The sequence below is a fragment of the Lepisma saccharinum genome, chromosome 10, assembly GCF_977018435.1.
Source record: "Lepisma saccharinum chromosome 10, izLepSacc3.1, whole genome shotgun sequence".
Classification (NCBI taxonomy): Eukaryota; Metazoa; Arthropoda; class Insecta; order Zygentoma; family Lepismatidae; genus Lepisma; species Lepisma saccharinum.
Window position 1 is genome coordinate 60,015,262 of NC_139238.1, and position 23,100 is coordinate 60,038,361.

The following is a 23,100-nucleotide window of genomic DNA, read 5'->3' on the forward strand; positions in this document are numbered from 1 at the left end:
TGTGATTCAAAAGTCCCACATCATAGGCCAACTCCTTTATTAGAGCAGATAGCGAAAAATGGAATGTCATTGGAAATATGAGGTTTTCACTCGAAGAGACGTGTGGAAGAGTTGACCACTGTTAGATTTTACGCAACTTCAGGTGCCTGCCTACTGGTGAGGGTAAGTGTTTACACACACAATGCATTATTCACATCAGAACACGTCTACAGTCGTTGTTTCATCGCACAGAAGAAAAACAAATCTCTGATATGCAAACATAAGGGATTCGTCGTTTGGCCACTTCTGTAAACAACTGTCCAAGAGCATAGTTGATACAATGGATGGCAATCCATACTTTCCAAGCTTCATTATTACTTTACCGCTTAATACGGACACCTTATTGAATCCTGTAATTGACTGAAAGACTGGCAGATTGGTGCGGATCGTAGATGTTAGTAGGTGTTTCCTGCTATGAAAATCAATCCAAAGCTTCTGAATATGTTCTCCATTTGTAGAGACGTGTTGAGCCACGACAACGACATTTGTGTTCACGACGTATGCTGTTGCATAGGTGGTGCACATTGAAACTGAAACACCTGGAACGCCGACACTAACCTTTATTAGTATGGTGTTGGGGAAGGACCGATGGAGGTCTTGGCAGTGGTGAGAGGGATTTTCAGCCATTCCTTCTGAAGCACACCGATTGTTTCACGATATGTTGTTGGTGGAGGGAAACGTAGTCGCACGCGATCCTGCAAAAGATCCCTTAAGGGCTCAATCCTGAAATACTGCACCACTGCCCGGGAACAATATTAGCACCATAGGGTGCAGATGGTCCTCCAGAATGATCATATAGTCCTTAGCAGTGGCATGTCTCTCTAGAACGATCGGTGGTCTCAAAGACTATCATGGTATTGCACCCCACACCATCACAGATCCATCCCCATGTTTCACTCTGGGTACTAAGCAATCTGTTTGGTAAGCTTCGGATGGAATTCTCCACACTTAAACTGTTGCAGATGTCGTGAAAACAGCGAAGGTGGACTCATCCGAGAACAAGACATATTTCAGGTCGTCTAACGTCCATGATTTTGCGCTGCTGGCACCAGTCAAACAGGTTTTTGGCATTGGTGCTACTGACCAAGGTTTTTGGTATAGCAACATTGCCATGGATCTTGGCCCTGTGAAGTTCTCGATGGATAGTTTTTGGTAGAAACAGGTTCAGTCAAGTTTGTATTCAATTCTGCGGTGACTTTTGCATCGGTGGTTTTACGTTTTTGTACATAATCCTCTTAAAATCCCTGACCTCCCTGTCAGACAGCTTACAATTCCCCCAACAGTTACTCTTCCTGGAATTAGTTCGTCCTTCATTCTGGTATGCTGCCATGGCCATCGATACTGTGGCTCTTGATACCCTACTGATATTCGGGTCTCCGTTACTGATGCACCGGTGAGACAAGCACCAACAATTTGCCCTCTTTGGAACTCTGATATTTCCCCCATTCGATTTTGATTTGTTGTTTCAAGTCCACTTTATGCACAGTAAGTCTAATCGGGACTGGACCTACAGTTTAAAGTGGGATCCGAACCACTTGTGCCTTCACCGGGTATCGAACCCGGGACCCATTGATTCCCCCATTCGAGGTGCAGTCCAGCTATTACTGTGTCAATGTGACTGGCAGGCACACACCTAGTATGTGCTCGAATGCCTACAATGCTTTGCATGACAAACAGGTGGTGAAGGCGAGCCCTTTGCGCCGTGTTCTATAATCACTGGTGTTTCAATTTCAATGCCCACCAAAGTCAGGACCATTATTAGCTACTTATTTCATGGAGAGAAGAAGGCTCCCCTGCGCTTATTCTTGTCTTAAAGGTCAAATTTTGTCTTCAAGTGTGCACAACATATCTTCCCTCAGTACTGTTCACCTATAAATGGTGTTGCCTAGAGGTGAAATAGGTCAGCTACTTCTAGAAACTCCTTCAAATGTCTCAGGACTTTCGTGGAAGATGTGATTTGGACATGAATCCCTTTATCTCAAGACTTGTTCTCTACACTGGCGGGTATCAGGCCAAGATTCTACTCATCAAACATCACATCAATTTGAGTTAAACCTCGGCTGGATGTTTCTCTATCACAGCTGAAAACTGCTTCTTATTCTATTGAAAAAAAAAACTCCCAACATATGCATCCAATTTCGGTGATACTCTACAAGGCTTTTCTAGATGGATAAACGAAGTGATGTAATGAATAAAAAATCAATTTGGGATTCTAGTTTGGCGTACAAAAAATTGGAAATGCAGCATTAATTGGATGTGAGAGCAGCTTTAAATGGGGCTTTGAAGAGTTTTAAAACATTATACCATTTAGCTTCAATATTGTGCATCTTAGTGTCGTGAATTTACATAGATAATTCCAAGCGTTTACCCAATATTTTCAACAGAAATTACATAATTTTATAACAATAAATACAAGGATTTAGTTTCCTTGCGTTCTGAAAGTTCAAGGATTTCCCTATTGTAGCGCTGGTGTCGTTTTTCAACACACAACCCTCCTCGTCCGGTTCTCGCATCTGAGGTGCCCCTCGCAGCGCAGCTGGGGGATGTTTCACCCGCCAGTCTGTAAGCTTATCTGTTCTTGCCATCTGGGTTTGTGTTGTTCAGGCAGAGACCTTTATGAAATCAGGGAACTGCATTACTTCAGTGGCTCCTTTTAAAAAACAAGGCAAGAGAGTTTTGAAAGTCGAAGCTCGAAGCAGTGAATCGTCAAGATTATTTTAGTGACGCAAATTACGCCAGTTTATGAGAGTGATCCGATGGATGAAGGCAAGTTACGTCGTTCAATTATTCTGTGATTAAAACTCTCTGCTTTTGTTTCTACATATCTACTTTAAGCACTATAATGGGAATAAATATACGCAGTAATCGAATTGAATAAAATCTAGAAAAGAAGGGAGAGAGATTCCTATTTTGACATTTTATTCTTTATACTTCATATAGTTAATAAATTACTTCGAAAGTTCAGAGCTCACAGAATCCTTTCAGGCGGAAGGCTTCAAACAATCGTACCGATTTATATTAATTTATTGAAACTCAAATTAAATAATAAAATATTCTTTACGTTGTATAAGACATTCTATTTTTTGTTCGAAGACAATCAACGCGTGTGTATACACACACACAACCGCACGCACGTACGCACGCACGAACATACACACACACACACACACACACACACACACACACACACACACACACACACACACACACACACACGAACACACACACACACACACACGAACACACACACACAGGCGCTTTGCACAATCTATAATGCATAGAACAATCCCTCACAAGGGAGAGAGAGTGCCCATGTACACTTCGCAACATCTTATTTGACCGCCCTGAAGAATTTCAAAGTCCGGAATTCGTAAATTTGGCAGCATAGCGCATTAAAGCCAACAAAGAGTAGCCAATTTTGCAACATTTCTTCTTCCTGAATGAAAACGCTCTTGTGATTTTTTTTCATTCTTTCACATTCCATAAAGTAAAGATACCCTAAAGCAGTAATAAAATATATGAGTAGACAAAAAAATGTTAAGTAGAAATACGAATGTTGAAAATATTTCAAGATTCTTCGTTCCGAATTTGAAAATAGGAAAATGTATGTGCATTGTGAAACACTGAACAGGTTCTCATCCACCTGGAAAGAATTGCGGTCACATTTGAATGCAAGAAGGCAAATTTATGATGATTTTATGCGAAATGTTTGGTAAAGATACCTTGCACAACACCAAACGATTCTGCAAAATGTGTCTTTTCCTTGGTTCTTGGCGAAAAATGGTTTGAAACTCCGGCACAATGTTGCTTCAACTGAGATTAACGTGTTTTACTGAACTTTTTGTTAGCAATCTCCTGGAGTAGTTGGTTAGATGACAGCACTTTCGTTTTTTTTTTACTGTTTTCGTCAAGATCGAAACATCGTAGATTCAAATCCCACCCTTTCCTTATTATTTTTTCCCTTTTATTTACCGAGTACGAAGTGTTCTAATAACGTAATATAATATTATATGATATTACTGTAAATATTTATGCGATGCATGCTCAGTGGCGGCGATTGGGTTTCAAAACTGATGCGGCAAGGTGGGGGGAGGGGGAGGGCAAGGACAGTTTCTTTCCCTTGGTAGATAATGTTTAGCATAGTGCTGGGTCATCTGCCCCTCCACACTCCATAATCGTCGCCACTGTGCATGCTTCAAGTAATGATTCTACTAATGTTTTTAATCTTTCAGTGATGGGCAGGGTTTTCGGAAATACTTTTCCTTTCATTCAGCTGTTATAAGTTAACACATATTAAGAACTTACATGTCAACTTTCTGCATCCGGAAATGCTGGACATAAATCGCACAAATATCAACGGAAATATCCAAGAAACGTAGATAGACATTCTCGTCCAAAACCGTTTACATCCCGAAAAAGATTTTGCAAAGAAGTAGGTTTGAACCCATGACGTTCCATTCCATAAGCAAACAATCCCTCTACACCACACGGTTCACGTATATTATGCACTCGTTTCGGATCCCACTTTAAACTGTAGGTCCAGTCCCGATTAGCCTTACTATGCATAAAGTTGACTTAAAACACCAAATAAACCAATTCATCTCCTTTCAAAGTGGGCCTTCTATGATACTGTAGTCGGCCAGCATCCGAAAATAGAGTTCTGCTTCGCGTATACCAGAGTGTAATTGCATTTAATATTGTGACCAATTTTACTTTAAAACTACAGATTAAAGCGATAAGAGTGTCCAGAAAAAGAACCTCAAAGTAGATCTTCACACAAAGTATTTTAATTCATTGCCAAACATTTCAGTTAAGAATAATATTATGCTTTTCATTGACCGTATTTTCGATTCATGGTGAATTTGCTAAAAGGACCATGTCAAGAAATCTAAATAAGTAAGTTTTACTAGTAAATGCATTTAAAATGCACGAAACAACAGGGGAGGAGAAAAATAAACCTCAAAAATAAGTAAAAATGCAACAACAACTGTTAAATATATTGACAAATAAACTAAAAGCCAAAAAAGGCTGAAAAATGAAAAAAAATGTAAAATAGAAAGTGTTTTCCGGCTCTAACTGAAGGGAAACGGACATGATATCAGGTTTAGCATTGTTTTTAAGGGTCAGAAAAAAAGTTAATTTTTCATCAACTTCCGGACCCTAATTAGTAATTATGACCATTGAAAAAGTTGGAGGTAGCTTACTTAAAATTTTCTTGCTGAGGGATCGTATCGTCCCATATCTCCACTTCATAATAAAGAAAAATATCAAGTTCATATTTCGAAAATGACTTGGAGTTTTACACCACGAAAATATGTTTTTCATAGTTTGAAGTTCGTTAGTAATATCTTTCAAGGTTTCCATTGTTTTAATTTCACACATATTTTATATTTCATACGTTCCTCTCTCTTTTCATACAGTCTTTGGAAAAAAGCTGAAGTTTCTTGTCAAACGGGGTCTGGTTCAAATGACTCCTTTTCGCTCTCCTGTTCCTACTTTAAACAAACAACAAAATACTTCGTAACTAAACGATTGCTTATTCAAAACACGGAATTTTTACACCATTTACAAAATATGACAAAACGCCAATAGACATGTTCATCATTTTTCCCTTTCAGCGTTTCTCGATTTAATCTGAATTCGTTTCCTTGTGGAAATTGCCATGAGGAAATTATAGATATGACATTATGTGTGAATTGGTTTCTTCAAACCTGTAACAAATTTTAACATGAGCTACATGGAGAAGAGGTAGCGTGCTTGATTCTTACGAGGGAGGTCGTCGGTTCGATTCTATACCTAGGCAGGATTTTTTCAGGAGTATATCGTTGGGTGTAAAGTTTATCCACCGTGCAAAGAAGTTAACATTGGTCTCTGTATTTCACGAGATAAAAGGAAATAGTAAGAGAAAGTTACTTCAATGATAGGAGGAAGTCACATGCCACGTGCAATGCGCAGAATCAAGTTACGTGGAGCTAAGTCTGTAATGGTGGTTTCGTATATTGCAAAGTTAGTGCGGAAAGTTTGTTATATCTGATACTCGTACTTTCTGTTCAAAGAAGACGAACATTTTAGATACGAAGCAGTGAGGAATTAACGATCATTATGAGGATTTGAATTTTTTGTTTGTCACTCACTATATAAATACTTATTCGTAGTTTCTTATCGAATCGGCCTTCGTCGCAATAACAATTTATCTATGTTAATTAGCGATTTACTATTATTTTTAGACGCATAGTGAGATGGTGGTGAGGGGATTGACAACAGTCATTACGAAGAAACGGACATAAAATTACCAATCTTAGCAATTTGAACTCATTAAATGCTCTCCTTCGTTACAGTACTGCACTGCATCACTACTTAACATAACTGTATGTCCTTTTTTTTTAGTATATCGAAATCAAATAATCAATATTTTAGGTGTCAGTGAGAACAAACAATACATAACTTAAATAACATTACATTTTGCATCCTGAATACATATATGTGATTTGTGAATTAATCAAGATGTGTGTGTTAACACATACATCAGCAAACAAAAAAAAAGAGAAGAGGGCGGGATTTGAACCACGCTAGACGAAAAGTAAGGATACCAGCGCCTAACCAATTGCTCTACGCTAACTTAATGACATTGTATCGTTAAAATCATGTTGACGTTTATGAAAACTCCCACCTTCCTGTGTTTCAAGCAATTTTCTCGACAAGTCGTGTAAAATATATGTTTTTGAGAACTGTTCGATATTATGCAAGGTATTGTAAATAAAATGTCGCATAAACTCCTCACAAATTTGCTTCTTTCTGCACAAACTTGATGGCAATTTCCTCCAGGTGGAGAAAAACTCTATTCAGTGTTCCAAACCCCCTAAATTTCAAGTCGAGCAAGCAGAATCGTAAATATCCTTCAAGGTTCTTTTTCGAATTTATTATTTCTGTTTGACTGTGTATTATAATATCGGTTTATAGTTTCTAAGTTCATTGAAAGTGTTAAATTTAAAACCTATCACCGCAGCGTTTTTCGTCTAGTGGAAGGACCTACTCAAAGTTGGGTACTCTCACCTGGAGCAGAAGTGCAATGTTGCTAAGTTTACGATTTAGGGACTTAGAATTCTTTCGGGGCGGTCAAATAAGATGTTGCGAAGTGTACATATTCTTGCATTCTTGAAGTTAATGAATTGATAGATTGATTCTGGAAATACAGTGGCAAAGATGGAGGTTAGTTTCTATCGCAAAACGGAATGTGAGAAATGTCAAGTATAGGATTCTAGATGTGGCATAACGGTGAGTGATAGAAGACGCCTATAACTGCCTAAGACGCCTAATCTGCACAGTCTATTTTCTTTCATTTTCACAACTTTGTAAACAATTAGCTTTAAAACTAGCAAAAATGAAGACTACGGCTAACATGCTATGTGCATCCTTCTGGAAACAGCTCGTAAAAAAAGCTAGGACCCCCCTCAATACACATAACAGGCTTTCAGGACCTCGTAGTTCGTAGTTGTAGGATGTCTACTGCATAGATCGACTTAGCCTCCATAACGTGTTATGGTCGCCCCTTTCGAATACAACACAGGCTTTCAGGACGTTAAGGGTTTAGAAGTGGCACGAGAAGAGTATAGAAGGAAACGACAATTAGGTTAAGAACCGCCATGAAAGAGAGTGATCAATTAATTTCGCCCGAAGTCCGGAGCGAGATTCGCATAAATTTTCTGTTTAGCGAGTCAAAAAGTGCTCGTGAAAGGCTACGGGACTTGTCCTAAGTCCGGGACGAGTTGAGACGTCTTTTTGAACCAGACGATTCGCTTCAATTTGCTCACTTGAGCGAGTCAGATCAGCCTCCTGCGGGGCAAACAGCGTTCGATCCGAAGCTAAAACCAGGTCCTCTGAAAAACACAAAAAACGGAAGTGGCCGCAAAGCCCTATTTACTACCTATGGGCCCTCGAACACATCGAGGTTTAAACACATCGTAAAATGCTATGGACCCCCTTAAAAATACATCGTAAAAGGCTACGCCGAGTGACTATGGCCCCTCGCCATTTTCATCAAAACTCGCCATTTTCGGGCACCGAACTCGACCACCATAATACTAGAAGGTTCCTGCACCGTATTTAAATAGAGCCGGTAAGAGGTTTCCTAGACTGAATTGAAATACTTTACAAATAAAAAGCTTCTTAACGGCCCAGAACCCATTTACGCTTGCTGATTTTCTCTCCTGCACCGGAATTGAATTTATTTAAAATTCCTGGACCTACAACAACCCGGTTATTAAGTACAGTCACCGGTAACAAAAAAAAAATGAAATCCTGAAATAGTCTCTTTCCTGCAAGGCGTCAGATAGGTCATTAAACATCCCTAAGAGTTTCAAAATGCTTCTTTCGTATATGTTACAAAATCTCTTCTTGCAACATATCCGTGTGTATCTAAATCCAACTCTTATAAATAGGGCTGGGCCGATACCGATGTATCTGTATCGGTTGGAATTCATCTTCCGATACCAACTGATATTTCCCGCCATTTTCGTCTAATTATTCTGAAAATTATGCAAAATTCGAAGTTTCTTTTCTGTTTTACACCACTTTTATGTGAAAAATGAATTTTTGTATAACATAACATGTAATATTATAGTGCAATTCTTTAATATTTTAAAGTAAAATTTTGGTCAATTGTTTTATGTCTTTCACACAAATGTTAATCAATATTTTGAGGAACATTCAATTATTACAACTTTCAAGTATCGATATCGGTGTTGGTGTTAATCGTTTAACGTATCGGTTCAAAGTGGTATTGACTCAGTCCTACTTATAAAGAACCATTAGATATTTAAAAAAAGGAAATAATTACTTCTTTCATGTTTATCAAAATTTATTGACTCATGGCACAGAAAGATAGGAGATTAAACATTACTAAAATTACAGTTACGAATAGTAACAGGCTAAAATATAGAGGGTAAAGGTTATTATAAGTTAGGAAATAATGGTGGAAAAGTCTTAAAAGTAAATGTCATTGGTCGACTTTGTAGGTTCATCTTCAGAAGATTCCATCTTTCTTCGCTGTCGCCTGAAGTAATAGAGCAGTGCGAACAATCGGAAAGTGAAGAAGTAGACAATCTCTATGACGCTGAGGGCGCTGAATCCTAGACATAGACCTAGAAATCCTCCACAGTTGGCTGCAAGAGAGAAATTTCAAAATTATGAGTGAGACAATGGAATTGTCTTCTTGCATTCTAATTGTTAAAAAAACTAGAACCTTTTAATAGTATATTTAGATTTTTGTTGATAAGCAGCAGGATATTATCTTCGACGCGTCCTTCTCGCCAAGAAAAAGTCATCTTAACGTGGGTTCGAATCGAACACAGTTGTCTCACACATCGGCATTTGCTGCAAGGGCCAGACCCTCCCATGTGTCGTACCTGTAAAATTATATTAAATGTTCTTCTCAAATGTGCCGATTTTAATTCCCTCAGACAGGGAACCAGTTTTCATATTCAAGTACTTGGGAGTAATACTAACAAATGAAAATGATATTAAAGAGGAAATAAAAAGTAGGCTTAATTCAGGAAATTCGTTTTACTTTTCTCTTCATACATTTTTATCTTCTCGTATAATATCTAAGAAACTAAAAGTTAAAATATAAAAACAGTAATTTTGCCTGTAGTATTATATAGATTCGAAACTTGGTCCCTTACTTTGAAAGAGATACTTAAATTGAGAGTGTTTGAAAATAAGATTCTTAGGAAAATATTTGGACCTAAAAGGGATAAGGAGACAGGTGAGTGGAGAAGGTTACATAATTTTGAACTACACAATTTGTAGTCATATTACGTATTATAATGATTTCATCAAGAAGACTTAGATTAGCAGGACATGTGGCACGAATAGTAGAGGAAAGAAGAGTTTACAGGATTCTTGTTGGGAAACCTGATGGTAAGAGAACAATAGGAAGCACCACACCCCTGACCGCCTGTACCCCCAGAGTTTACTCCAGGTAGCTACTTTATACGACGCTGGGTGGGTGAAGGAGCCACTTGAACAGGTGGAAAAAAATCTCGGTTCACCCCCACCGGGGATCGAACTCGGGTCTCTCGGATGGTAGGGATGGAAAAGAGTGAATAGATCTTGCTGAGGATAAGACCAAATGAAGGCTTGTATTGCTGCATCCATAAACATTCGGGTATGACAAGGCTGGAGAGTTGGTTCGTTAGTGCAGACTGTGTTCTAACCTTCCCAAAAATGCTGGCCCCGTGGCGTAGTGGTTAGCACATCGCGCTACGACGCCTGGGGTCCCGGGTTCCAATCCCGGCCTGGGAATGGATGTTTGTGAGTGTCCATTCATCAATTTTTCATCATATGATCACTCATCTCCATCTTCGCAAATTATCCAAAAGTGGCACAAAAAGCGATGTAAAACAAAGCAAATCAATCAATCAATAACCTTCCAAATGATTTGTGATTTCTGTTGGAGAGGATGGGTTTGTTTTAGTCCATGTTTTTTTTTTAGCTTTCTGAGAAGAGCAGACCTTTCCCACTGTTTCTGAGGTAGTTTTTAAACTATCCACACATTTTTTAAAGCTTTGTGTTTGTCCTGTGCAGGTCCCTTTACAACCTTCCACATTCAACCTTTTTCAAGGGGCTCTTGAGGGAATTTTTCTAAATATATCAGAGCCTTCCGAACATGCCACAATTTACTGAAGTGTGCAAAATTGACATGCATGCCGACGCACCAAAAAATTTAAATCAATCAATCAATCCGCTTGCCGATAGGATCCCACTTTAAATTGCATTTAGCCTCTCTTGTCATAAAAACAAGCTTTACATTTTTTTTTTAACTTTTAGACCTCCTGTAAACCTGTATTCTTAACTATTTACAATACAGTTGCTGATCAATGCAGTTTATTAAAACTTAAAAGCACATTACACGTTACGTTTCTACCCTACATGAGGGTCTTCTTCAGACGGAGAAATCAAAATCTCAAAATCAAAATAAAAGATTTTGCGTTTAGTTCTTTGTCTGAGGAAGACCCTGATGTAGGTTGTTTGGTTGGTTGATTTGGTGTTTTAAGTCCACTTTATGCACATTAAGGCTAATCGGGACAGGACCTACAGTTTAAAGTGGGATCCGAATCACTATGTGCTTCCACCGGGTATCAAACAAGGGACACCTTGATAACAGGGCACCCTGATGAAGGGTAGAAACATAACGTGTAAAGTTGTTTTAATTTCTAATAAACTGCCTTGATCAACAACTGTAGTGTATTTAATATTGAAACATGGCTTAATCGTGTTACCATTCTAATTCTATTTAATCACTATGGTTTTCGTACATTCTATCTTCATAATTTTTAAATTAGATTGATTCCTATATTGCTTTATTTTATTTCGCCTTTTGTGCCACTTTTGGCTAATTTGCGAAGATGAGGATGAGTGATGATATGATGAAATTGTTAAATAGACACTCACAAACATCCATGCCCCTGCCGGGATTCAAACCCTGGGCTCCTAGCATCGTAGCGCGATGTGCTAACCACTCCACCACGGGGACAGGCTTTATTTTTTAAATTAGAATCATCAGTTGAAGCACAACAGGACAGTGAGATTTGATTTGCATCTTCTGAACTAATAATCCGAAATGACGACATTGTAATAAAACGCATAACGGAGAAAGCTCTTAACATACCATATCTGAAATATCTATTAGAAATAACTTACCTAAGAAGTCTGTCCAATCGTAGAGTTCACTTCTCTGCATGGGGGAGAAAGTACTATCTTTGAAAAAGACTCTCACTTCTCCAAGTCTGCAGGAAAATGAATTCAAGTGAAAACAGTAAAACAAATAACAATCAACGACAGACGTGCAATGATAGTACATTCTTATTACTAGAGGCCGGAAGTTCAGGCGTTTATTTTGGTTAAAATAAGCAGGCAAAAAAGGCATTTATAATGTGGGAAATGGGCACCAAATGAAAACAAAATAGCAAATTTCAAGTTACTTATATCTATAATTCTTTCAGAAAGTTATATTCTGGATGGAAATAACATTTGTATTTTCCTTTGTTGCATTCATTGCACATAACCACTAGTTATCTTCGACATTCATAGATAGCCAGCCATCTATCGGAAAGAATACTTTCTCATAGCAGAAAGTGATCTCTTTAAATTGATAAAAGCAATTGAACCACACATGAAGTAGGCTCCTTCAATCAGATTCATATCGTCAGGAAAATAATTTCGACTTTTAAGAATTGAGTTGTGCACAGTAAGGCTAATCGGAACTGGACCTACAGTTTATTTTCTTCCAACTGGAATCGAACCTGGGCCTCTTGATTACAAAACTACGACGCTACCACTGCGACACAGGGGATGATGCCCTTCCCTTCCGACTTGTTTTCAATTTTTCCATTTCCACATTTGCACTTTTCTCTGCAAAAGCTAACCCCTATTCTCCCGACACTTCCTTCAGCTGCTTTACCGATTCCTCGAAGACTTTCATCGATGCTATATGAAACTGGAACCATAATATAATTTGTACTAATATTGCGTTTGATATTTTCAAATATCCCCGAAATTTAGTTATTTTTTTTAATTTCCTTTTTTCATTAAAATTTCGTCCCGATTTCTTTCCAAAAAGATCCCTTCGGGTGGCAACACTACAGTCAGTAACAATTGAGTACTTACAGTTACATTTTCACAAGTTAACAATACATGTTCAAAAACTGTTACATTGTTAAATTTTCAGTTACATAGTAACTGGTATTCTACTTCGTTTATAACTTTTGAGCAAGACACGTGAATTTTCCGAAACAGTGGGTAATAACAAGAAATGTTCTACATAGACAATCTGAAAATATATCGCTGAAAGTATTGCAGAATTTATGAAGAAAATTGCTGATGATGTAACCATAATATATGTATATTTACCTTCCATATTTCGAAATTTCTTCGGGGTGTAAGTTCTCAAAAGAAATGTGTGTGCTGTATTCTACTTGAGAGCAAGCCGGTAGGCAATGAGAGCAGTTGAAGTTCTTCACCCTGAATCCTGAAAAGGTCAACAAGAAAATAAGAACTCGCATCACCTTGCAATGGAGAAAGCATGTTGTAAAGGTGAAAGTAATTTCTATGTAGTCAAAAAATAGTTTATGTTCAAGTTATGCTTCCAAGATTAACTTATATCCCAAGTAATATACAGATCTTATTATATGAATCTCTTCTGTTCCTGTGCCACTGTCGTTTCCCACGTGGCCCCTCCCTTGCAGTTTTGCCCGCACCCAGCTAAACTGTGATGTCATAAGTGGATGATCGAGGTAGGGGACCTGATTGGCCACTGCAGGGATGTGTTTGCTATACGTTACAGCAGTGAATGTAAACATGAAATTTGCCCGCGCTTTAATACTGTTGGAGGCCGGAAATAATGGTCATTCTACTATTGCAGTCACTGTCAACGTAGTGATATTACAATATACATAATATTACAAGTTGTAAACATTCAAACATTTGAAGAGATGTAAAAAGTAGTGATCGTTAAAAATATTAATAAAATTAGGTACTTTTCCAAAAATGATCCCACAATATCGTGGAACACTATAGTGGGACTCTTTATTATTCCAGTTGTAAAATTAGTGAACAAATATTTACAGTGTTTTCCTCACCTGTGAGTATATTATTCCTACAAAGTAATTTTTTAGGTCCTCCACAATAAGGGACACTTCTTGATACTGCAAAAATAAAAACACTCAAATTAGGTGAGAATGATATACGATATTCCTTAAATGAGAAATAATTATTATACTTGTTTGAACATAGCACTGCATGTTAATAGATATGTTATACAGTGTAAAACAACATTCTCAATGGCGTTTTCTATTTGAAAGTCCTACTGAACGGTAAACTAAAATTGAACTGAATTTCCGGCTTGAAAGTCTTACTGAACGCTGAAATAAAGATCAACTGAATTTCCTGCTTGCAAGTCCTACTGAACGCTGAAATAAGGATCAACTGTGCTTCAAAGTCCTACTGAACGCTTAACTAAGAAGCAACTAAATTTCCTTCTTGAAAGTCCTAGTGAACGCTGAAATAAGGATCAACTGCATTTCGTGCTTCAAACTCCTACCGAACGCCGCAATAAAAATCAACTGAATATCCTGCTTGAAAGCTGAACAAAGAATCAGCTGAATTTCCTGCTTGAAAGTCCTACTGATTCTTTATAACATTCACAATTTTATTGTCACGATATAAATCTTTGATAAGAAGAAGGAGAATTCATTATCACTGTTACTTTTTTAATTATGGGATATATAGTGTTAGAGGGGGCCACTCCGCGACTTGCACGTTTTTGGCTAGAGTTTGTTAGGTCACCAAGAGGACACGAGCGGAAGAAAGCTATGCGGCGTAGAATGTAGTAGATGACCCATGAAACGCTGTGTTTTCATGCATCTTTTGATATTATACACCAAAGCTGTTAATTTAATTTGACAACAAGAGATCAAATATGCGATAGAAGAATACACTTATTCCGAAACAATGCATAGTCTACTTTTGAAACATTATTATGCGTGATATCTTGTCCCTGTAGGCTGTAGTCCACTGCCGGCTTTTCATTCCAGCTAACCTATTTCATTTATTTTAAATGTCTAACTCTAAGGAAAGTTCTTGTCCGGGCATATTCTGATATGAATTTTTACTTAATGTCCTGGAATTTCCCTTTAATAATTTTACGTTACTTTTCAGATTCTTCAGTTGATCGCTACGATGAGGATAAGTTTGTTTTTGTTATTTAGCGTCTTCTTCCACTTTTGGCTAATCGCGACGAACAGGATGAGTGATGATTAGTTTAAATTGATGAAGGGGCAAAGTTTTCGGTTTACAATAGATAAAATGAGGCTTGGTTTCTTGTGGTGTAAAATAAAATAACGTGACGATAATTTAAGGAGAGAAATAATTATCGAGTGAAGCACGTATCCAAGGTGGGAATCAGAGGCTCTGCCACTTTTGGCTAATTGCGAAGATGGGGATGAGTCATGCTGATGAATTTGATGAATGAGCACTCACAGACATCCATACCCAGGCCGGATTCGAACCTGGGACCCTTGGCGTCGTAGCGCGATGTGCTAACCACTTTGCCACGGATGCTATTAAATCTACGTGGAAACTGTTTCTGCAGTATGTTTGAGTTGAGTCAAACAAATTTCATAATGTGTATTCTCGCGGCATGTATTCAAATGTGTACTAACTCAGGTCTAAGGCCTACCTACCGACTGCCGGCCTGACTTCCACCTGCCGAGGCGGGAGATCATCCAACCGGTTACGAGGTGGAGTGTGGTCAGCACGACGACCACCCAGTCATTTTTGTAAGTTTCCATGACCGGATTACGCTACTCACTCGTAGATCTCCAATTTCCTCTCAATGGTGGATGGCCACCTGTCCCATACACAGGATGAAACCTCAGAAGGAAAGTTGTTACGCTTCTCCTAGGCGACTCAACCGTGCGCGTTCCGTAGCCAGAGCGCAAAGCATGACGTCTTAGACCGAACGGCCACGGTGTGCGACTAAATATGCACTAAGTTTTAAACGCAAAAGTACCTTCTGCGCGTTGAAACATGCCATGAATAAATATAGGGATTATTATTCACAATCTCGGCCATTTATGAAGGAAGGTGGTGTTAGCATCACGTTCAGGCCCCAAAAATTCTATTTTTTTAGACCCCTGGTGAATCTCAAAGCAGTTTTCAAGCAAGGACGTTGCTGAGAAAATCCCCCTCGAGACCAACCACCCTGGGAACAGAATCCTCGTCTTCAGCGTGACAGACAGATTATTTACTGACTGAACCAACGAGGCTTTTTAAAGACACATAAAATAAATTTAAGCTAGGAAAATAGTATTATATTTGTACGATATTTTTAAATTATAATATAATAGACGTGTATACAACATATTATATTGATAATACAAAAATCGTTGATACAATTTTCCTTGGTTTGATAAGTATGCTTTACATTGAATAGCTTCTTTGGGCATTATTTACATGGCAGCTGTTCTCATTGATTGACGAGAAGATTGAAAGGATGTGCAAGGGCAAAACGACTGTCCTGTAAGTCGTACAATATATTATTAGTACATTTTTTCAACAAACGCACATAAAGTAAAGTAACACAGTGCAATTGTTAATTAGTGTTGGCTACCTAGGAGATGTTCAAAGTATTATTTTCGCGTGCGATGTTTCAACTTCAAAGCTAATAAATCTCACTTGCACTCAATATTCAATGAAGCAATACTTAGAAACTGAGTTCAGATTGTGTAATGGTTTTTGAAAGTTGCATACGTGATGATACGGAAGGCGAGTGTGGAAGTAAGGCCAGAGGGGCAACCACGAATTCTTGTCTGGATGGGGCAAGTACCAGGATAAACGTACAAATAATATTAATAGTAATAATAATAACAACATTAATAATGGCATTATTATTACTGGTGGTAGTAGTATTACTATGAAAGACGTTATTATCCTCATAAATTACGCAAAAGGGGGGTAGATGTCTGTGCGAAAGCATTTACTTGGAACAAACGATTTGAAATATTTTTTCAACAACAGCAATTTTACATTAGCTAATAATCAAAAACAAGCACACAAACTGTATTTATGAATGGCAGAAAATGAATTATAAATGCATGCCGAAGATATTTTTTTTGTACACATAACAGGTATAACTTTCATGTACAACATATGTTTTACACATATGCAACATGGAGCGACATAAGTAGAGTATTATCCGTTACCACTCAAAGACTAAGAACATAAGAGAAGAAGTGATAAATATGAGGAGAGAAAGAGATAGATAGATAGAGAGAGAGAGAGAGAGAGAGAGAGAGAGAGAGAAAGAGGAAAAGAGAAAGAGAGAACACACACAGAAAGACAGAGAGAGAGATAGAGAGAGAGAAAGAGGAAAAGAGAAAGAGAGAACACACACACACACAGAGAAAGAGAGAGAGAGAGAGAGAGAGAGAGAGAGAAAGAAGAAAAGAGAAAGAGAGAACACACACACACACACAGAGAGAGAGAGAGAGAGAGAGAGAGAGAGAGAGAGAGAGATGGAGAGAGAAAGGGTTTAAAAGGGGTAGAAAACTGATTTTAGGCGTTTGTTTTGAGATTTAACCCTCACAGAATAAAAGAGACGATAGAAAGTGGATAAAGAGAGAAAGAGGGAATAAAGAGACGAAAGATTATAGGTGGCGAACCTGAGAAAGGGAGAGATTTGAAAAAAGGGGATAGAAAGGTGTTCTTTGGTATTTATTCTGATTTCCTGTTACCACTCAAAGAATAAAAACATAAGAAAAAAAGGCATAAAGATGGGAGAGAGAGAGAGAGAGAGAGAGAGAGAGAGAGAGAGAGAAACTGAGATACAGAGAGAGAGAAATGGAAAGAGAAAGGGTTGACAAAAAGGGGTAGAAATATGCTTTTAGGTGTTTATTTTGATATTTAACACTCAAAGAGTAAAGGAAACAATAGAAAGTGGATAAAGAGAGAAAGAGGGAATAAAGAGGCGAGAGATTATAGGTGGCGAACACGAGAAAGGGAGAGATTAGAAAAAAGGGGGTAGAAAGATGTTTTGGGGAATTTATTGTGATATGTTTGACAAGTAACCCTCAAAAAATAAAGAGAGACGATTTTGCACAAAAAGAGACAACAAAAGAGGGGATATAGAGAGATAGAGAGGATAAAGAGAGGGTGAGAGATCATAGGTGATGAACAGAAGAAAGAGAGACAGGCGGAGAACGATGTTTGTGGATATGTTTTTGTTATCTACCACTCAAAGCCCAAAAAGAGACTATAAAAGAGGGGATATAGAGAGATAGAGAGGATAGAGAGAGTGAGAGATCATAGTTGATGAACACGAGAAAGAGAGAGAGCTAGAAATGGCGGAGAACGATGTATTTTGGACATGCTTTTCACACCTATCTCTCAAAGAAAAAGAATAAAGAGAGAGAAAGAGAGAGAGAGAGAGAGAACAAGGAAATGAGAAAGAGGTTGAAGAAAGCGAGTTGAATGAGTGGTAATTGATGGAAGAATATTCACACAAAACAGAGAGAGAGGAAGAGAGAGAGGGGAATAAAAAAGAGGGAGGGAGAGAAAGAGGAAATAAGAGGGGAGAGAGAAAGATGAAATAAGAGAGAGAAAGATAAAATGAAAATGAGAAAGAGGGAGAGAGAGAGAGAGAAAGAGGGAGAAATGAATAAAATAGTAATTGATGGAAGAACACTCACACAAAACAGCCATGCTTTGCTCGGGAGTTGAACCCAGTAGGGAGTTTGAAGGTGAGAACGAAATCTGAGCTGATTGAGAATATACGAAGAATGGCATTGCTGATCATCCGTGGAGCTGTTGTCTTGTGCTGAATTCTTGAAAGTAATGAAATTTCCGATGTTGTTTTGAAAATCCTAGAATGGAACTGTGACACCCTTTCTCCAGCACATTTACTGGTTTCCAACGGGAAGGTGTTTCAAAGGTAGTGCAATGGCACACTTTCTTGGATCTATGACCGTTCATCGACAGGAAGTGTATTTTCTATTTTCATGTCGATTGACTGTTAATACCCTGAAGTGTTAACGGGAGACGCACTACTTCGGAAGATTGACTTCCTCCGATTTGGTGTTGTTGGATTAAAAATGGAGACAAACAAGCACAATGTGTTTGCGGAAAATTTTGTGCACAGATGACGTTGAAGTAGTTACTGTATCGACAACAGTATAAAATTAGATGATTGTCACCAGCTGTCACATTTCCGAAAGAAGCTCAAGAAGACGCAAACTGTATTTGCCGACTTGTATCTGTAAATTAATACCAGGTAAGACTGTAGTAAGTTGTTATAATTTTACTGATTAACATTGCATTGTGTATTTGAGATAAAAGTTTAATGTGAATTTTGTGCATTTTGTTAACTTTTTATTAGACTAATTGCGATGATGATGATGACAAAATTAAAAATGGCTTCTCGAGTTTATTTTATGCTCGGATAGGTTAATCAGGACTGGGTTTATATTTCAAATTAAGATCCGAACCTGTGCTCGGTGTTTGTAGACAGATATTTTAATACATCAGTCGCAGTGAGGATTTACGAGTTGGGAAACGCCACAAAGATGAGAACTTAGAAATTTTTTTGGCACTCTAGCATGTTAACCAACCGCTACGATTCTTAAATTTTTGCTTTGTAGCTACTGTCTCGGAGAATGGTAGTAAGACATCGGAATGTCTTTCAAAATAAAATTTGTTGTGGTTTTAGTTTAGCAAAGATGAATTGAAAAATTTACCGAAAACACTAATATTATTTTTTCTTTTCAGATTAACAGTGCAGAATCGCCCTTTTACTTTGTGTGAAGCATATTTGAAAATAAAAAAATCGGTAAGTAAATTTTAAAAGAACATTATTTTTTAAATTAACGATTCAGTGAATATTGCAATGAATATATCGTGTCATTCTATAGAATGAAGGGATCTGAACCAGTTAATTGATGGGGTGATGTAAACTACTCATCATTCATCCTCTTGATGAGACCACTCGTCATTGACATGACGAGTTATTGCTTGGCATGCGAAAGGTACAATTACACAAAGGAATTAAACTACTGAAAAGACAATGGACACTCGTTGTGTTTTGTGAACCGTTGAACCTGTATCATGGCTGGGTGTAGGATAATTACCTGTCTAACTGAAATCTCTTAGCTGAATGAAAATAGCGAAGTCCTCTGTAAGCTTGTCTCCTATTTGTTGACCAGAGCGTTGTAGTCCTCCTCACCTACTGACTTGCTGACCACCTTCACTCTCTCCACTCAATCTCCAAAGTCCGTCACCTACCAGCTTGTCTCACCTCTATATTCCCTGGCCATCGAGCTCTTCCTCGATGCCGAATCGCCGAATCGTGTGATTATCATAATTGCTACCATGCAAACCGCTGACTCTAAAACCAGAAGTGTTACCTGTTCCTGAATGCTCAGGAGGTTTGCATGGCACAACACAATGCATTGTAAACATGCCTAAGAGGCTTGAGACAGCTGAGAGAAAAACAAGTGAATGCCCTGGTCAACATGAAGCGTTCAGAAAGACTTAATAAAATAAACATACAATCCTATGGATTGATACGATATCGATAATATTTCTATGTATTGGTTATTGCTAACTTGAAAAACGAGTCAGTGTGCAATATCTTTCTAGACCAAGATTTCCTGGAATACATTGCGACGATGAGACTGAATGTTGACAAGATGAAAACTGTTTTATTAAGGTTATTTTATGCTCGCATAGGTTAATTGTGACTGGATCTATATATTTTAAATTCAGATTGTAACTAGTGTGCAATGTTTCTACGCCAAGACACATCACAACTATTACTGTATCATCGAGTATCAAGAGTCAAACATAAAATAGGATTCGAACTTAGATTTTTTTGGCATTATAGGATGCAAACAATTTTTAACGATTTTGATTTTCATTGATTGATTGATTTGCTTTATTTTATTTTGTGCTTTTTGTCTAATTTGCGATGATGGGGATGAAAATTGATGAATGGACACTCACAAACATTTATGCCCTAGGGGGACTTCTAGCGTCGGAGCGCGATGTGCTAACCACTTTTTTTTTTTATTGTCTCATTCTGATATACAAGTTATGGAATTACATTGTTTTTGACATAAGTGTAGTACTACTATTACAATTCGTATTTCTATCTGGTTAACCTTTGCATTTTTGTTTGGGCCCGACCCTGTGGCCGAGTGGTTAGCACATCGTGCTGCGACGCCAAGGGTCCCGGGTTCGAATCCTGGTCGGGCTTGGTTGTTTGTGAATGTCCATTCATCAATTTCATCATTTCATCACTCATCCCCATCTTCGCAAATTAGCCAAGAGGCACAAAACGCGAAGTAAAATAAATTAAATCAATCAATCAATCAATCAATCATTTTTGTTTGACCTAAATTAAGTATAAAGCACTAATAAGAAATTTGCATACCATTTCTTCCTTGCTTGGAGAGGAATTTTTTCATATTGTTCTTGCAAGAAGATACTGAATTGTTTCTTAAAACTGCTCTCGTCATTGTGAAATATATATAATAAGTATTCTGTTATCAACCATTGTACTGCTCGTTGTTTTGTTGGTGGATAAAAATTGAAAGCAGGAAAAACTATATCTGTATACGTAAACTTTGTTAATGAGGTGCGGCATATACGACTGAGCATTGTTCGCAATTTGTTCCACGCCGTGGAGGAGTTGCGACACTTTGTTATCCTGTGGGCTAAAGAGTCAGGCACGTTGCATGATATACAGTTAGGAGAGTCACTGATTCCATATTGGTATGTCCTATCACTTGTCACTATAACACGATGAACCACTTTGTACCATATTGATTGGGCAGCTTTTGAAAGGTGTTTGGCGGAGACATTTTCCCATATTTGTGGCCAATTATGTGTATTGAAATCCCTGACTATTCGTGGTACTGTGTGGTTGAAACTATTGATTTCACTATATAACTTTTTAACAGATGGTGTAATTGTCTCATGTCGTAATAACTGGTAGCATACCTGTAAAGCAATGTCCTTATAAAATGAAAATCTTTTGGGGATACTTTGGATATCGATGGGAGCTTCTAATGGAATATCCTGTATTATCGTCTGTATACATGCTTGGGTCGTTGACTCGTGCAGTGAGAAAGCTGTTTGAAGGCCAGTCTGTACAAACAATGCTCTTGCCTGTGTGTTCACGTGTATTAGTGCCAACCCACCTGTCTTCTCTGATAACGTGACCTCATTTATTGCCACCCGGAAAATTGTATCGTGCCACAAAAAGCAGCCAACAGCTTTGTTGACCTTGGCTAAGTGCTGTGTTTTGAAGGGCAGGATTTTTGCTACATACCAAAGTTTAGAGAGAGCAAAAACGTTGATAAATCTTACTCGTGCTTTTAAACTCAGAGAGCGCATATTGTTCACTCTGAGGACGTAGATTGCCCTCTCGCACGTGAGATTACTATTGGCTTCGATCGTTTCATCGATATTTGCATAGAAGTTTATACCTAAAACTTTTATTTTCTTGTCTACAGGGATCTCCGTATTGTTTGTGAAAGGATTCTCCTTGCCAAGCGGCATCAGGAATGACTTTCGATTGTTTAATTTTGCTCCTGATGTGAGCTCAAAAGTATGTATTTGGCTTTTAACACTGTACAGATCTCTTTCATCCTTGAGAAAAATCGTGACGTCGTCCATGAAACTGCCAACTTGTATTGTGGTGGAAGCCATAGAAATGCCCTGTAAATGATGCTGGATACTAAACAAAAAGGGTGTTATTGTGAGGACGTACAATGTGCTACTAAAGGGACTACCTTGTAGTACACCTCGTCGCATTTTAAAACTTGTTGTCAAGAAACCATTTAATTTAAATTTTAGCAGCATATGATTATATAATGTTTTTATCCAATTAAGAAAAGTGTCTCCGAAGCCATATACTTCTAAGACTTTGTACAGATATTCGTGGCTCACTCTGTCATATGCTTGAGAAAAATCTAAAGATAGAATTGCCTCTGATGCATTCTTATTTTGTTTGGTAATAATTACGTCTCTTATCGTTTGTAGCAAGTTATGTATACTTTGGGACGTATTACAAGCGAACTGTAAATTGCCAATAAGTTTAACCATATATTTTTTTAAACGCTGATTTATGCACCTACTTATAAGTTTGATGTCACTGCTCAATATGGAAATTGGCCTAAAATCTGTGACGAACTTTGGATTTGCCTTTTTGGACTAACACTATAACTCCCGTGCTACTGGTCTTCCCTATGGTCCCTGTTGTCAACACTTCGTTGACCCATTCCGTTAATTCGTCTCCTATTAGATCCCAGAAACATTGATAGAATTCTGATGGTAATCCATCTTCGGCTGTAGTTTTATTCCTCGGAGCTTTGAATACTGCATCATGAACCTCCTTTTTACAAAACGGTTGTGTGAGCTCAGTTCTTTCATTTTCTGTCAGTGACGCAGGGAGGTAGTTCAAAAAATTGCATTGCGTATCTGTTGGATTAAAGGCTTGACCAAGAA

The 23,100-nt window shown here is 38.0% G+C and overlaps 1 protein-coding gene across 1 annotated transcript in view; it reads right to left on the reverse strand.

The window, feature by feature from the left end:
• Positions 1-8,967: 8,967 nt before the first annotated feature.
• The window catches only part of LOC145994119 (uncharacterized), a 130,644-nt gene continuing 116,511 nt past the window's right edge, over positions 8,968-23,100 (reverse strand). The window contains exons 10-13 of the mRNA XM_083130208.1: positions 13,677-13,742; positions 12,949-13,066; positions 11,740-11,825; positions 8,968-9,200 (exon numbers count right to left, since the gene is read on the reverse strand). Coding sequence (XP_082986334.1) covers positions 9,022-9,200; positions 11,740-11,825; positions 12,949-13,066; positions 13,677-13,742 — 449 coding nt within the window. The 3' untranslated portion in view covers positions 8,968-9,021. The remainder of the gene's footprint in view (positions 9,201-11,739; positions 11,826-12,948; positions 13,067-13,676; positions 13,743-23,100) is intronic.